An 18233-nucleotide genomic window follows, 5' to 3' on the forward strand; every position below is an offset into this window, starting at 1 on the left:
AAGGACGAAGAAATAAGTATGATTAGGTTAATATGAAACTTTAATGCAGCAATCATTTATGTCAGCCCGACCTGAATATTTACAACAACAATTTAACAGTTGCGACTATACTTGTCATTGCTCGGGAAAGAAAGCGAATAGCGCCATTCACGAGACAATTCGCTGCTCAAGGCTTTGGGTTCTTCCCGACACGATTACTCTACCTTCAGAGAACTATGTAATGCTAAAAGCTCTTCAACTATTTCCCTTAACAATGAGCTTAATAATATATAGCTTTACATCTTAAATCTCTGCATACATGCAACTGCAGCGTTACGAATGCATGAAGACTTGCCAGGGATCTAGTCGTCGAGTTTATCAAGTCTCTCCTTGTGTCGCTTGAGGGCCTCTTGGTGGGCTTTGATCTGCTCTTCGTGGAACTTCACCTCCTTCTCCAGACCGTCCTTCATGTCCTTCAGCTGCTTGGCTTGCTGAACGAAACAAAGCAAATTAGATTCGACTAAATACGCGATCTTCCTGAGCATCTGATTTGGTTATTAGTACGCCCGTGCTGAATTTTCAGTGACCGGTAGAATCGATAGAAAATCTTCAACAGAATGATATACTTATCACTAACTGTATCAAGTAGCATCAATGATGGCATCGTTTCCATCATCATGTGATCATGATTTCAAGAGACACAAGTCTCCTTACAAAAAAACGGTAGTCATGAAACACTTTTTTCAATCACAATTTTGAGAAAAAACTTACAGTCTCAACCTGCAGTCCTTTTGTGGCTCCGGCTAATATGGCACTGGTGTGAGCAACATTGATGACCATCTGTACTTTTCACGTTGAATGATCTATCAGCACACACTCATTTGCAAAATAACAGTTGCTCACCACTGAACATCCTCTTCGTTTGGAATTTATGCAAGGAGAGTTTAGGCTACTTTGAAAAATTTGCATAATCCATTCGTTGGACAATTTTGAAAATTATTTGTTATTACTCATTACTCATCAGTACCGAATCGAATCGATTTTGTATAACCTCTATGCCTGGTTAGAATTATTGTGTTAAATTTGAGAAATACTGCCGCTGAAATTCAAGATAAAGGTTCATTGAATTAGATAGATACCAGTTTCCTGAAGTACTGCTCTTCGTTGGCTGCTTCTTTCTTGCCAAAGGCACCACCAGCATCTCGGATGGCACCACCCGAGCCACCCCCCTTGCCTGCTCCTGAACCAGCCTCACCCCCACCCATGCTTCGGCTGCCAAGCCTGAGAGTATATATATGCATTTAGTATTTGTGATAACAGTTCAGTATAGGAAATAGATGAATGTGAAATAATTCAAAGAATAAAAAATAAACACAGCCCTAAAAATTAAAAAATGAATGTAACAAAAATTTTTGCTAATAAATCAAGAACACACCAGCATTCTTACGCTATCTATGGGCCCCATCTATACCAATACTTCATAGTATCCTCCTAAACTAATATGCTAGTGAGAGTAAAGCAGTTCAAATAGCTAACTTTACTGGACGAGTAGAAGAATAAATTAACCACAGCCAACTCAATTAAACCCAACCAAATTCAACCCTAATCAAATCATTCCAGCCCAATTCAAGCCACCCTAATTCAGTAAAATTGAATAGAATTAAATTTCAGTAAATTAAATAGATTAATGTGTTAGAATGCATTGTGATCTTATTTGATTGCACTTGACTTCATTGCAGTGCATTAGAATGCACTAGAATGCATTAAATTAAATTAGGGTATGTTAGATTACATTAGATTGCATTACGTTACTTAAGATTGCATTAGAATGCTTTAGATTGCAGTAGAAAGTGTCAGTTTGAATTTGAATGCATTAGATTGTATTAGGTTATATTAGATTGAATTAGAATGCATTAGATTGCATTAGGTTACATTAGATTGCCTTAGGCTACATTAGATTGCCTTGGGTTGCATAAAATTGCTTTAGAGTGCAATAGATCGCGTTAGAACGCTATAGATCACGTTAGAACGCAATATGTCGCGTTATAACATAATAGATTGCGTTAGAACACAATAGATCGCGTTAGAACGCTATAGATTGCGGTAGAACGCAAAAGATCACGTTAGAACACAATAGATCACGTTGGAACACAATAGATCGCGTTGGAACGCAATAGATCACGTTAAAATACAATAGAAACAATACATTGCGTTAGAACATACTAGATTGCGTTAGAACACAATAGATTGCGTTAGAACACAATAGATTGCATTAGAACACAATAGATCGCATTAGAACACAATAGATATTAGAACACAATAGCAACCAAACAAGCTGAAGATGGGCGCGATGACGGCGGGGCTGATCGAGCAATCTATGGTTTATGATCGGTCATGGCTGCCTGAGCCATAGTTTATGATCGGCCATGGACGCCGATTTAAGGTCGAGGTGGCTGATGGAGAGCTTGAAAAGACGCCGATATCTCGAGCTGAAAGGCCCTACTTTACAGCCTGGAATTAACCACCGTAAAAAATAACCATGAATCTCACAGTCTTGTCTGTCGAGACACTCTTCAATTGATATCTATTCTTGGTGTTGGATCAATAATATTTTAGCTGGAACTTCAGGGAGGTACTTGAGCTTCCCGCTCCGCTAATGCGTTTCATTTCATGCAGTTCTTTCAATGGCAGGCAACGAAGTTACAGACAATGAGATAAAAAACTATAGGAACAAAGAAATTTTGATAGTAACTAGCGATGAGGATGCAGGTGCACCAGTGCTGAAGCTGCACATGCACCAGCGATATCTCAGGCACACGCACACGTGAATGACTTACAGTCTGGTAACATAGACCCAAGTTTCATTCTCATAATTTCCAAAAATGGATTCGAGTTCACAATTGTGCATTTGAAGACGGCATTTGATAGGAAACAATCTATATCAATGCCTGGTAAAATAATCGCAGCGTATGTAAAATAGAAGACACCTAAATAATACTTAACAAAATTAAGGGCATGCAGATATCATTTGCACCCGAGGTTGTAGCGTGACACGACAACCCGTGGCAATTAGGGCTAACACACGCAGCACAGAAAAATACTTCCTCTTTTTATTTATTTGCAAATTCCAGTATTTTCCATAATCTGAAATGATATTCCAGTACTTTCCAGGCCTGGAAAATGAAAAATCAAATTTCAGGACTTTCCAGATTTTCCAAGATCAGTACGCACCCTGATGTAATCAAAATTCTTTGTTCTTGATTTTTTTGTTAACTGGAGTCTTTGCTTATCGAGGTTCTATTGTAAATGAATTTTTAGGGGTGTCCCTTATTACCTCTGGGGGGTGTCCCTTATTCCCCATCTTGTGGAAATGGCTACTATCTTGTGGAAATGGCTACTATTTTTTTTTTTCTCGGAACGAGATACGCAAATTCTGTCAATCATGTTTTTAAGCCAACACCTGTATGCAACTTCTATGTGAGTTATAATATGGCAACTATTTGTTTTGCTACAGACCTTAACAGAGGTATATACTATTCCAAAATCTCACTTTTCACACTTTTTTTCAGTGAACTTTTGAAGAATCTCACTTTTCACACTTTTTTTCAGTGAACTTTTGAAGAAAGTAAATGTATGATTTCTTAACTTGCTTTGTGCTAAATAGATAATAAAAATGTTCAACTTTATGTCACTATTTTTAGTTTTGCAGCATTTTGATTAGTTCAGTAGGTACAACATTTCTACGATATGTGGGACAACTGTCCCAATTTACCCTGCCCATCCCTTAATACACTGTTTGACAGTACTCTAAGATTAAAAGAGGCTGCTGCTTTTCTGACATTGCACAATTTCCGACTGCATGTTGGTCTCCGTGACGCCATTCTTGACTATCATCATTAGTTGTTCATCTTCAACTGAACAATTTCAACTTCTAAAATAAAAATATTACGTCAACTATTGCAAAAAAAATCTCACAATTTCAATAATACCCACAAAATTTTGAATATCACAGAAAAATAATGAGATTTTATTGCATGCAAACAAGTTAATAAGAGTGAAAAACTGAAGATATCCCAATCCCTGTGTATGTTTGAGCAATGCCAAATTTAAAAAGGTTTGTTGTTTAAAAGCCTTTTACCACGTTTTTCTTAGCTCGCTTTCGTGTCCCTCTGTCTGTGATGATCAAATCTTGCAATCGATATTTCACCAACTTTCCCGCTAGCTAGCACTCTGAAACTTTTAGGGAAGCTCAGCTACCGATAACAATACAATAATCAATAATTTGTTGCACGTTTCCAGGCGTATTTATTACCGAACCTTTCTTTATTACAGCCACGCACCCAGATAAATACGGGAACATCAATGTATCCCCTCGAATACAATTTTCTACAGAACTTCAAAAAGAATTTTCTTTCGTGCATTTGCGTGGCCAACTGAAATAAAATGAATATTATGTAGGATGGTTGACCTTTGTGCAGTAGTTATAAACTCTAAAGGAACTCACAAGCAGAAGTTTGGGAACCTTTAAATGCACGTCATCCTCGAGAGGATATTCATGTTCAGACTGCATATATCGATGATACGCTGCGTATCATCAATACGTACGTCAAGTCAAGTAAATTGGCTCGCAACAACGTTTTTCATGTGTAGCAACGGACTAAAAAGGAGAAAATATAATACTTAAAAAAACTAAAAAGTAGAAAATAAAATGTATAAAAAAATTTTTAAAGACCACGTTTTTCATGTGAACTCAGAAGTAGAAAATAATTTTACGGCAGCTACTGATCTCTGTTTGCTTTCATTCTCTTAGTCTTTTGTATTTCAGTTAAAATATTTTACAACATCTAAAACGAAAAACGTGGGGCGCATATGTATTTAATTGTTTGGTGATTACTTGATATGATGAATATGATGGTTTATTGAACATTTGATAAGTGTATTGCTGACATATCTGATTTGAGCAAATTTTGTTATTTACTGTTGGTATATTGATTTATCATGTTTCATCCAATATAGGTAGTTTGAAATGTGTATAAGTAATTCAAGCAAGTAAAGATATGAATCATGAATAACGCAGGTCAGGGTATGTGAAAATTTTAAAAGAATCAAATTTTGAGAATTTTAAATTAACGCGTGGACTATATCTAATCAATTTAAGAGGCATATTAGGACATTTGAAAAGAAAATGCACTAAGTATCTAAATAGTTTACCGTTAAATAGCTCACTATCAAATCAAAGGTATACGGAGTAACGAATAGTGATAGAAAAATTCTAAATAGTGGTTGAATTCAAAATTGAAATTAAGGCATGCCTAAATGAAGATGCGCCCCACGTTTTTTGTTTTAGATGTTGTAAAATATTTCAACTGAAATACAAAAGACCAAGAGAATGAAAGCAAACAGAGATCAGTAGCTGCTGAAAAATTATTTTCTACTTTTGAGTCCACATGAAAAACGTGGTCTTTAAAAAAATAAATTTTTTATACATTTTATTTTGCATCATCCTTATGATTATTATTTATATAGTGGAATTCTAGAGGGGTATTAAATTAACCAGTACACATAGCACATTAGAGAGCAGGACCTGAAAGCTTGGAAAGGTCAGGAATTTCCTACTTCCAGTTCAGTGTACATTTAACTGTTGATGATATCCCTTTCCAGCTGTGATTGGTTAATGGGATTGTGATGTCATCCCCTTTTCAACTGTGATTGGTTAGTAGGTTTGTGATGGCATCCTTTCCAGCTGTGAATGGTTGTGCCCAAATATGGTACGTGTACTGCCAGAGTGCCAGTACACATACCACTGATACCAGTAACCAGCACAGTACTGGTTACGGTTAACTTAATACTTGAACTAATCTGACTTAATCATTACAAACAAAGGGCCTAAATTTTTTTTTTAAAATATCAACTAAATAAAAGGAAAATGAAAAATATCAATCAAACAAGAGACGACTAAACAATTCTTTAACAAACCAGAGGCGCTACAGAATACACAATTGAAAGAGTTTGTCCACTCTTGATCTCCCTTTTACTTTATAGTCATTCTAAGTCACCTGGCAGAGTGCTGTATCTAACTTCTGAAAAAAAGCTTTCCACCTTGTGTGGAAAGCTTTTTAATAAGTGAACTTACATTCCTAAAATTCCACAATGAATTTTACCGTCATGACAAGAGGCATTTGTAATTTTAACACCTAAAGTTTGATGTGGTTACATTAATCAATCATTTGTAGAAAAATTCCATTGTTGTCCAATGAATGATTTATTCCAAATTAAATGACAATAGATGGATTTGGCAAGTAATTTATGAATCTCATTCATGGTGGCATTCTATAGTACAAATAAAAGAAAATGACCTTTTGGGAAATTGGATAGCTCTGTCATAAGTGGAGTGCCACAGGTCACTACACCTTCCACCACGAATTCTACTCAACCGCTGCGGGCTGCTGCGTGCTGCGGCCGGTCGGCGCTTCGCGGCCGATTGGTTAAAGTTTTGAAGCAGTCCGTCCAATGAAATGGCTAGCATCAAGTTATGAAAGTCATAAGAACAATAGCAATCCAAGCTTTCTTAAATGCTTATGGATTATCCAAACCAAAAAATATTCAATTGATTTCCTATGAACTTAATTCATAAGAAATGGTCATGAACTGTATTAATTGCACTATTAAAAAATAACCATTATAACTTATTAGCATTGTTAGTATCACTCTGCTCATATGTACATGTGAAATCAATTATAGGAGATCCGAAAAAGAAATTAATATTCACCAGATAGAAACTCCAGGAGAGTGCCTTAGGCAACCGTAGGACTTACAAGCTAGGCTGCTAGCTGCGGCCGGCTGCAAGCACTCCCCAAGTACTAAGAGTCCATAGTTCATAGGAGCATAAATATTATTCTTTGTAGGTACATCATTGAATCAATATAAAATTCTTTGCATCTAAAAATTATACTATGAAGAGGTAATACCCAATCTAGGTATATTATTTAACAATGCCAATTCTTATTAAATTCATACAAATTTCTAAGCAATTTAAGGGTAGCGCCTGGATAAAAAAAATCGATAAATTTAGATTTTCCTATTTCTTTTTTCATTTGTAGCTGCTGGAAAGGCACCTCTGTTGCAGCAAACCGCATATATGTGCCTGCTCTAATTTTTGAGTAAATGAATTTCACAAATATACAGAATGATCCATGCATGAGATAAAGCTTTGAATAGGTTTTAGGCTAAAATTTACACTCCTAGTCCAAAAGACTTGAAACCAAGCTTTTGATTTCAAATCAAAAAATGATCAACAAATCGTGCTTCTGGCAGCTTCTGTTGACACAGCTGATTGCAGCACATTTTTACTAAGGGAGAGCCCAAGTTGCCAATACATATTTAATGTAGTCTTTGGTTGGTACAAAACTAACAAAATTACCTTGAATTATTGATTGCTAATTTCTTGCATTAGGTAAATGTTTATGATTAAAATTCATCATAGAAACTGTATTTCCATAATTCCATGTTGAATTAAAATTACCTACATAAGGTTCACCATTCACATACAGATGCCAGCACCAGCAGTGGCAATCAAATGAACTACTGTTTTGTTCAGTATGATGACCTATGATATAATAATATAGTTTTCTGTTCAGGCACTGTCTCTCAAAGTGTTCCAGCAACATATTTTCCATTACTAATTATTTAGATTTATTTATTTGTGGTGCAGCAAAATATTGCATTGTTTGACGTCACAGGCAACCACATGTTCATATGTGTTGTTTTGTAACCCCACTGCAGGCTCCGCCCAGCCAGCCATATGTAAAGAAAGCCTTGAACACAGCATGGAAGCAGTTTTGTGTTGCAATCAATGTTCATTTGTGAATAACATTTTTTGTGTGATATTGTAACCTATTTCCGATTGTGAATACTTTTGATTGTAATATTGACAATATTGTCAACATTCAAACATCAAAGTTCTAACATCATGAGTTAAGAGGTAAAAGTGAAAGAAAGGACTGAACTCAGGAGCTAAAAACATGGCTGACTGGCTGAGGCTCAACCGATGATAATGTTAGTAAGCAAGTCATTTTATATGTCATTGATATCATTGTGGAACCAACATAAGCAACTAAGAAATTTCCCAGTTCAAATCTTTACAGATTTATTTATATAAATTTTTAAACTCTACATATTTGTAGAGGGAGTTGCGATTTGTGCATATTTTTGACTGTGATATTATCGACATTCTTTTGCAACAATGGCATGAACCATAAAGCTTGAAAGAGAAACCAGGGACGGAAGTCAGGGAAGCCTGGGCCCAGAAAGATGACTCAGCAATCAATGCAAGTGAGTCATTGTCATTTTTTCAATCATGGATGGCATTTTGCAAGTGCAATCAAGGGAAGTCATTAAGTAATTTCACAGTTCAATTCTTTTTTTTATAAAAATCAATTTTGAAACTCTACTGGGGTCTGGGGCAGTGTGGAATTCTGTATAGGTAATATATTCTCATGTCAATATAAGAGAACGTATCGAAATACCAACCATACCACCGCGTTACACCACCTTCCACTGCAATGAAAATTGATAAACTGAGCTCATTAGAAACTGCCGTGCTTCCGAAATCGCGCGTGGTTTGAAATCCAATCCCGTGTAGCCAACGACTAATCAAGTTAACTAGTCATTTATCTGTAGGCTAGCGGACACATTTTTGCAATGAATACGTTCTAAAATAAAAAAAAACACATCCAGCTTCGTAAAAAATTCTCACAATTGGACAACACCAACAAAGTTTTTGATATCACACAAAATTATGAGATAAACTGCTACTCTTTCACTGCATTTGTTCACATTGTGTTTTCTATGTTCATGTATCACAAGACGGTGTCACACACTTATGTTTTGGTTGTGTCTAGTTTGATTTCACAATAAATAGATTTGATTCACATTCCATTCTGAGATTTAAATTATTGAAAGTTTTTTTTAATTATAAAAACCTATTTATACATTCCAGATTTGAATTTTTTTCATTTTTTGCCCTATTATGTTGAATTTATCTTAATAAATTCACTTCAAATTCTGAATGATTTTGTCTGCCATCCCGCGTTTTCGAACGTTTTGTGTCTTTTAGAAAATTTTCATTGTTTAACATGGGAAACTATTTCATTATATAAAACATAGAGTACGTACCATATAGTGCATTAATAATACAATTTAATTTAATATAAATCAATTTTTAATTTAAAAAATACAATCAGATTTTTAATTCAACATTTTTCTAATAGAATTTAATTCTACAGCATGTACCATCTAGTGTAGGTACTGAATAATAAAATTTGACTTGGTAAAATTTAATTTTAATTAATTTTTTAATTTAATTTAATTCTACAGCTTCAACCGGTAAAAATGAGCATCATAGGAATCAAAGTCAAATTGTTGTTCATACATCACAAATTGATGGACATTGGATGGATTTGATAGGTATTTTATTAATCCTGTTTATATATAAGAACGGAAATGACGCTTCTATTTCAGAATGGTAATGGAAATGTTCCTACTATTTCAGAAACTTTTCTTGAATACACTTCTGAAAACTAAAGTTCTGTAATCAATGGAGTCTTTGAAATGACAAAATCGTTCAATTTAAAATTTTCAGCTACAAGAGTAAGATCATCATTTGTCAATATGAGGAGCATTCATTCGTCATTCGTGAGGAGCTGTAAGAAAAAATTTGTTGTTTTTGATGTAAAAGAATGTTTCTCAATTAAAAGAAATGCAATACTTGATTTTTGGAAATACGACGTTAAAATTAACGATCCGTATTAGAATTCAATAGACGTTACGATTTCAAAATTATCTTCAAAAAGTTTGTTTTCGTTTGTTTGATCAGAAGTTTTTGTTCGTTTGATCAGAAGTTTTTGTTTGTTTGATCAGAAGTTTTTGTTCGTTTAATCAGAAACAGAAAAAGTTTTCGTTCGTTTGATCAGAAACAACATAATTATTCATTCTCTTGCACTACGTATACGAATGATTAGTTGGACTCAGTTACCGTCCGCATTGATCATCCCGCTAGATTATGCACCGCCAGCACCGGGAGCGGGAAAGAAGCTAGGTACCTGTTTAATTCAGTAGCACGTTAGCCAACATGATATGTAGTTCTGCTCGTCTGAACTCTGAATTGCGTGTTTAGAATTAGTGTGCATGATGGAAAACTCTGCTTTGCAGCATAGTTATAATTACTTATTGAAGTTTAGTTCATTGAGGTCAATTTAAGAGACAAATTTTCAACTAACTAATTTTAATTGTTGAGTGAAAGGTGCAGGCTTAGTTTTTGGCTTACAACTTCCAAGTGATTAGGTACTTTATAGAAACTGAGAAAGTTAGCGTACGTGTTTTATGCCTTTAAGAAGTTCATTTTTTGCCTCAAATAACGATGTTGGTAACTTGGTAGAAAAAGTGGTCTTGGTGGATTGAAATAATATATGAACCTTCGAAATTAGAATTCCATCCTGGACTATGGGGGTAGAGACCAAGCTGGGTTTAGACTGGGCAGGGTTTAGACCGCCGCAAGTCGCCAAATGCTTGACCAAAGGCAGAGTGCCATAACTTGACTTCATAAGTACTTCCCTTGACCCTTCCTAGAATTTCACTATGATTATTCCAAATTATAAATGGGAATGAAAATTTCCCTATTATTTCAGAATCTCTGCCATGTGAAAAATTGAAAATTTTTAGTGTTTGTGTCATATGGTACTCATGATACTGTTCTTGAAAGTTGAATAAAGAATAGAATAGAATAGAAGTGTCACGCACTGTGGAATTCTAGAGGGATAATAAATTAACTAGTACACATACATAGCATATTGGAAAGCAGGACCTGAAAGCTTGGAAAGGCCAGGAACTTTACACTTTCAGTCTATTATTTACATATACTATCCCTTTCCAGAATTCCAGCTGTGATTGGTTGATAGGATTGTGATTTTAGCCCCTTTCAGCTTGCCAGCTGTGGTTGGGTAATGGAATTGTGATGTTATCTGCTTTCTAGCTGTGATTGGTTGATGGGGATGCTTTCAAGCTGTGATTGGTTGACTTGATGGGGATGCTTTCAAGCTGTGATTGGTTGATGGGGATGCTTTCAAGCTGTGATTGGTTGTGCCCATAAGCCCCGCCCCCAAGTATGGTATATGTACAGTGCTAGTTAACTAAATACTTGACTGAAACTTGATCATTACAAACAAAAGGCCTGGAAAATTTAAAAAATCCATTAAATAAAAGACAAATAAAAAATATCTATCAAACAAGTGACATCTAAATAATTCTTTTACAAATTTAATGTACTAGTATAAAATTGAAACATTTTGTCCACAGTCCACTTTTGATCCACCTTTTCATTTATAGTCACATTAGTCATTCACCTGGAAGAGCACTGTGGGAATGAGAAAGCTTTTCAGCTAGGGTGGCCCGGTGGAAAGCTTTTTAATAAGTGAACTTCCATTCTTAGAATTCCAGCCTGAGTGTCGGCGTTGAAGAAATAGGCCCATGGCCTGTTGCCGATTCTTGAACTTTTCGTGACTTGATTCACAAGGGATCCGGCCTTTGGAACCCGATCTTTCCATAAATGACGATTGATTGAGATAGCTGCTGCCTGCTGGACTTATTGCCTGCTCCGTAATTTGCTAGGCATTCTAAGACTGAACATATGCTCCTGCATAGCTTCGTCTATTCTGTTTTTGAAGATGTTCATACTCGGAGCTTAATAAATCGGAGATTAATGTAAATAAATATATACATTCAAATTTCAACATTGATTAAATAAATATATAAACATTCAATAATGATTAATACATAGGCTATTACATATAGATAAAAAATAGGTTTGCTATCTATAGAGACTATAGCTATATACTAAGAGCAAAAATTCTGAAAATGTTTCAGAAGATTTTACATAGCCTTATTTAACTAAGTCACAACTAAAAGTCTACAACATTGAAACACAAAAACCAAATGCCAATCGAATCTGTAGATTACGGTGACCACTGACAACTGACCATTGACCAACGACTAGCAGTGTCTAGCACCGAGTCATTCGCGTTCTTACCGACTAGCCTAGGTAGTCCCGAGTCGAGTATCGTCTGTATCGACACTCGACGTCGACAGATGAATAAAGTGCATAATACAGAGTAAATAGCAATTTGTGAAAATATAATAATAGATTAATGTTACATATGTTTCCCCAGGTGAATTTCGATACTCACACAGAAAATGAATTGAAACGGAAGCGAATAATTTGTCGGAGTGCCATTTCACAGGGCCGGTTTTGTTTAGATGTTATTGCTCGAACCGCTGCGTCCCTAGCTAAGAAACTTCTCACGACTTTTGATGAGCAAAATTGTTAGCGGCCGCGACGTCAATCTACCAAGTTGCTTACATCAATTGCCATTAAACGTTTGAATTTAAATCTGTATTATGTTTGCGACTACGAATATAGAAATCCGATGAACAATAGCAAATCCTTTCGCACACGGGCCACCAATGTATTGGAAGCGCATAATATCAAACACAACCATAAATTTATTTCCGCTTACACGAACAAACAAACTTGTTAGAGACGTTAAATTATGCTACAATTATGTCTTATTAGTAACAGGATCCGTAAGTATACGGTCACCGCTTAAACATTTCTCCACTTTATATATATAAAACATTACAGCCATTCATCCTGCCTATCACGTCTCTCCGATCAAATTAAATTTTCCAAAAACTTCTTATCATTTGATGCGGGAAGGTGGTGAGATGGTTATTGACAAGGAGAGCCATAGCTAAGCACAACTTCACTCTCAGTTCATATTCCTTTCTTTTGGTAGCACGCTAGTAGGCATTGTAGCTTATAAAATCAATTGCTGAAAACCAAAAGCGCTGTACGTGCTCAAACATACAGCGCTATAGCCATAGCGCTGAAGAGTAGTCCTGATGTGGCTTGTCGCCGATTATTGCACTTTTGCGACTTGTCCACAGGAGATCTAAAAACAGGTCCTTCGACCGGAACTTTTCCAAACTGTGTATTGTTTGAAATAGCTACTCTTTAGACTTCCACCAGGTCCGATATGGTGCTAGGCATTTCAAGTTTGAACATATATTTTTCCATAGCTTTATCTAGTCTGTTCTTGAACGCGTTTACACTCGGAGCGTCAACGATGTAATCGGGGAGGCTATTCCACATATCGATGATTCGAAGCGAGAAGAAATGTTGTCCCGTGGGCTGTGGATGAGTCGCATCACTCGCATGTCAAGTTGAGCATGGTCATATTGCAGCTAGTGAAACTTCTGCCGACCTAACCTGTTCAGCCCTAAGTTACACGCGTTGCAACATTTCTACACTCAAAAGAACCCTGAGCGGACCTAACCTTATTTGCTGCAGGAAGTTGAGGGAGGCGGATGGCGGAGCAGGTACAACATGAAATCATGATCACTTGTTGAAGTACCTGCTTTTGAGCGAGTATCTTAAATATTGGCTGACGACCTACGGTATTCCGTGTATTTTTTCACTTGTAGCTCTGAGGCTGAGGGTAGTTATTGCATACAGAGGCTGGGCTTTGGTTGTAGGGCTTCATTTAATAGTTAAATTTGTGGCCTACGACTGTGCCTCCTATGCTATCGCAGACAATATAACTCCTATAGTGCCAGGGCATGAACTGAACCTGACTTCTCATTGAACCCTCGGAATGTTAAATTCAACCATGCATTAATACTATTTTTGCTCGAATGTGCCCATAACTGTTCTTGCCCCAAGACCTAAAACCATCATATGAGTAATAATTCATAACAAATTTTTTTATAAGCTTACAATATTAACGAAAATACCTAGTCAATTTTCATCAAGAGATTGCTAAAGAAAGTGAAGTTTTTTCACCGAACGTCATAATTTTAGTGCATGTTTAGTTGTTTTTGTAGGCGTATGGAAGCCGATTCCATCCTGTTGTTGTTTCTGAAATATTAGAATAATAACTACTCCATTTCATTTGATATAAAATTTTTTTTTTTGGAGACCTGAGCTTTGCTACCTTTTGGTACTACTTGGAACTTCTTCATTTTTTAGTACTTAGTCCGTGTAACTACGTGTGTAAAACTGGTGGTAACTCGCGTGTATACCTCATTCTAGGACTGAAAGTCCTACAGTATACAGTATTGTTTACAGTATACAGTATTGTTTTCATATATTATCGAACATACATCCGCATTCGTAGAAATTTTGTTTTCTACATCGTAGCCACAGGCAAATACGGTGTACTGTCAACAAGCCGCGGCGTATCGCGACGGTCATGCCATCTGTTCCCAAAGCAATATCCGTTTCTCGACGCGTGTGCTGCAGGCGTGTCGAGCACATCGAGCTCAGGTTAACTCGCACTCTTCGATTCTTGGCTCTGTAAGTGACCCATTCGATTCAACTAACTTCGATTATTCAACTAATTCCTGAGGACGCTTTTTTATTTTGAAAATAAATAGCAGCAAGCCAAAGGGTTAGCCAAAGGTCTTCATTTTACACATTACGATTACGCTCGCCTCTACTGTCGAATACCTCAATATTTTCTGGCTACGGCGAGTTTAAATTCGAAAAATTGCAATTCCTTGTTTCAAATCTGTGATGAAAAACACTATATGACAGTAATCGCATGACCAAAATCTTGCGCATACTGAATATTGGGTGCGTGAACCTGCAGTCCTACCGTGCACATCGCCGCATGACCAATAGCCTGTACATGACTGTATGTCGTGGACCTGCAAGCCTACCGTGCACATCACCGCATGACTGAATGTCGTGGACCTGCAACCTTACCGTGCACATCATGCTCCGCGTTGACGGTACGCCGGGATATTCCCTAAAGGGCGCCCTCAGCCTGTCACTCAGCCATTATGGTGATGGCCTCACTTCGTCTCCAATGCAAATTCAAGGTAATTGTTCGAGCTCATGGCTGTCGACAAGCGCTGAACCTGATTTTTCTTACATGATTGAGTCATTAAATGACTTGTTCAGCAACGAAAATAATGAATCTACCTTAGCTAAGTTTGAATTAATGCGGCTCTACATTTGGAGCGATTTCAATTATAAAAGGTTCGATGACAGTTGGTTTGCATTTTAAATTATTTATAACTTCGTTCAAATGAAAAATTTAAAACTTAAAATTAAGTAAGCAGAAGTAAATAATTTTTGCTCACAATTTCTTGCGTTATCTTAGTCTGAAATTGTAAGCATATTCACAACTTACCGTCCAGTTTTGAAATTCTCTATTCATGGCAGATGAAATTCTCCATGGTTTGATCGTTCCTTATATCAAATAATGTGGCTTTGTATCATGCCGCAGAAACCAAGTAATGTCGCGTCAGCATGGACATTTTCTTAAGAAATTTGACATGGACTTTGAGGTCCGTTTTGCGTTTACTTTCAAAAAGCTTTTATTCAAAAGAATCCAATTTGCTTCTCATATCTGTCGACGCGAAGGTTATGAAAGTGTAGCGCAATAAAATTTTTTTAAATTGTTAAAACACGAACAATTTTTGTATTTTATTCTCAATTTTTGTATTTTATTCTTTTTTTCGAACAATTTGTATTTAATTCTCACGAACAATTTTTGTATTTTAATTCGTTTAAGTGAAGCTTGGACTACTGAAGTTTTATCTTAATGTTTCTGAATAAGAGATGATAACAGGAGGCTAATTTGCTCGAGCCTGAGCTGCCGTGAAATCATGAAATATTCTGTGTCAACACCGTGGATTAAATAAATATGTCTCGTGGAATATTGTAAGGAAAATACTAGCAGTATTTTAATGAACGGAAAGTAACGTTATGGCTCTCTTTGAACTTGTTAGTGGTAATTGAGAAGATTAACCAAAAAAATAATTTCCTTTCCTGCGAAGTTCGTCGGAATAAATGTTGTCATAATCCTAAAATCTAAATGAATGTGACTCCACGTTTATCACTTCTATCAGTTCGTAAGTAAATGGTTTTTTCCATGATTTAAATATTTGGTAGGAATGGCATCGTGAGGCTTAAATCTAATTGTCTTTTCCTTCGTTCCAATATTTTGGTAGGAATAGCATCGTGAGGCTTACATCAAATTGTCTTTTCCATCATTTCAATATTTTGGTAGGAATAGCACTGTGAGGCTTAAATCAAATTGTCTTGTCCGTCATTTCAATACTCTGGTAGGAATAGCATTGTGGCTTGTGTCATCAGCATAAACAAGGCGCGCCAGCAGCCAGCGCAAGTCTGGGGACGGCAGCAAGACTCTCCAGACGCCATCATAGAGCCACTCGCGCTCCTACAGGGAGACTTAAATATTCTATAATTAATCTAATTCTTTAACACTCTCAACCAAAACTCTCTAATTAATGTAATTTTCTTGCACTCACATGTAAAACTCTCCATTAATGTAATTATTCTATTCTCTCAACTAAAACTCTATAAATGGTTTAATTCTTAATCTCGTCTGAAGTAATACTTGATTTTTTCTCGACGATCACAAATTAATTTATTGCATCAAAACTCGATGCTACATTTTAATACATGAAAACAAAAAATGTAACATTTATAATTTTGAACGGATGATACAATAACCTGGAAGGAACCTGTATTCTAGTGCTGCAGCACAATAACATTTCTCAATTAAGAAACACTGTGCGTGAATTTTTTTATTTATATTTTTTTTGCTCCGAAGCCTTTTCGTCCATTTGACCGCATTTGTTCAACTGTTCAGCACTAAATTTTCAACCATTGACCGAGCTTACCATTCATTTATGATTAACTCAGTAAGCTATTGAATCGCTTCCTGCGCGATCATCAGGCACTGCCGCACAGCAGTGAACTGCACGTCACATTCAGAGCCTCATTTGTGCTGAATATTAGACGCTGGAAATGATCTCGTAAAGATAAGAGCAATAAAGCAGCTGGAGTGCAGCCTCTCCCCAACCACCCCCCATGCATGCTCCGACTTGACTCTTTATTTCGTTGTGGAGGTATTTAACCAATCGAATAATGATAGCATTTACAGCAAAATTGAATCTACGATGTAGTTATTAGTTTATGTTGAAGCATGTTTGCAAAATAGTTTTTTTTAATAGTCAAATAATTATAATAATAATTTTTTTAAATAATCAAATAATGATAGCATTTGTAGCAAAAGTGAATCTACGTTAATTGTAGTTAATTAGTTTATGTTGATGCATGTTTGCAAAATAGTTTTTTTTAATATTTTATGAATATTTCTAAATTACCATACTCCTGTTATTTAATGATGACTGCATTGTATTAGTTTATAAATGCAGCGTTTTACTGTCATGTGATATTTGGGTTTAGTCACAAGAATCGTCCTAAATATGTATTACTTAAAGTTAATGAGAAATGAATCGATCGGTTAATATGCACGGTTGAGTGGCAGTTATCCAGGACGTTGTATCGAAATTCTCTGAAAACCTTTACGATCAAATGTGCAAAACACACAAAAAAAAATTTCTCAACAGCTTACTCCTTCGCATCCAGAAATTTGAAGAAATTTTCTTCTATGTCAAAATTAAGAATTCTCGTCTGTGTAAAAAATAACCTTCAATTACAGTAGTTTCCTATTCCTGAGCATTGAAGCAAATGTAATCCTCCAGTCAGAATATCTGAAAAAGACGGCGCTAGAAAACGCGTTATGCTAACTCAGCAAGTATTTTTCCCTCGCATTGACATCAAAGACATTGCTCGTCCGACCGTTTCATTGATAAACAGCTTCGACTTTAGTGGGAAAAGTGACTGCGATTGAACTGTAAGAGTAATAGCTGCTCAACCCAAAGACTATAGGCGTAAGAGATGGCCTCAAAGATTCCTCTCAAAACCGAAGTAAGTTGCACCGTGTCTCTTTGAAGTGAACTTCTTGTCAGAAGCTCGACTCTCTTTAAATCAGAGATTGACACTTGAAAATCTGATCGAAGAAGTTGGGTGTACAGAAATGAAAGAGAGTAATTTTTACTTGGGAATTTATTAAATGAATGGTTTTGCGCGTAATAGATAATATTTTACAATTACGTTTGATCTAAAGTACGCAATTAAACCGCCGATGGGTAATAATACAATTTCAAGCTCTCGCTATGTTTTTGTACACGGTTTGATATTATTCTGTTATCATTACATCATGAAAACAACTGAGTTGGCAATTTTGCGCTCTTAAAAATATGTCTCGTCTTACAGATTCAACTTTGTGTTCATCAACTGTTCGAGTCCACAAATGACGTGA

General features: G+C 36.0%; 1 protein-coding gene across 1 annotated transcript; it reads right to left on the minus strand.

The window, feature by feature from the left end:
• Positions 1-22: 22 nt before the first annotated feature.
• LOC108671273 (ATPase inhibitor mai-2, mitochondrial) lies at positions 23-12321 on the minus strand. The gene is made up of 3 exons (XM_018158773.2): positions 12219-12321; positions 1119-1260; positions 23-470 (listed from the first exon to the last, which is right to left on the minus strand). The coding sequence occupies exons 1-3, from the start codon at positions 12263-12265 to the stop codon at positions 342-344; spliced, it is 318 nt and encodes a 105-aa protein (XP_018014262.1). The 5' UTR covers positions 12266-12321; the 3' UTR covers positions 23-341.
• Between the last annotated feature and the right edge of the window lie 5912 nt (positions 12322-18233).

Source organism: Hyalella azteca, unplaced genomic scaffold (genome assembly GCF_000764305.2).
Source record: "Hyalella azteca isolate HAZT.00-mixed unplaced genomic scaffold, Hazt_2.0.2 contig2483, whole genome shotgun sequence".
In the NCBI taxonomy this organism is placed as follows: Eukaryota; Metazoa; Arthropoda; class Malacostraca; order Amphipoda; family Hyalellidae; genus Hyalella; species Hyalella azteca.

Coding starts and splice junctions, on each gene's coding strand:
- LOC108671273 (XM_018158773.2), bottom strand. CDS start 12,265: ATGGCACTCCGACAAATTATTCGCTTCCGTTTCAATTCATTTTCTGT. Junction 1,261..12,218: donor CGTTTCAATTCATTTTCTGT/GTGAGTATCGAA, acceptor ATATACTCTCAG/GCTTGGCAGCCGAAGCATGG. Junction 471..1,118: donor AGCAGTACTTCAGGAAACTG/GTATCTATCTAA, acceptor TGTTTCGTTCAG/CAAGCCAAGCAGCTGAAGGA.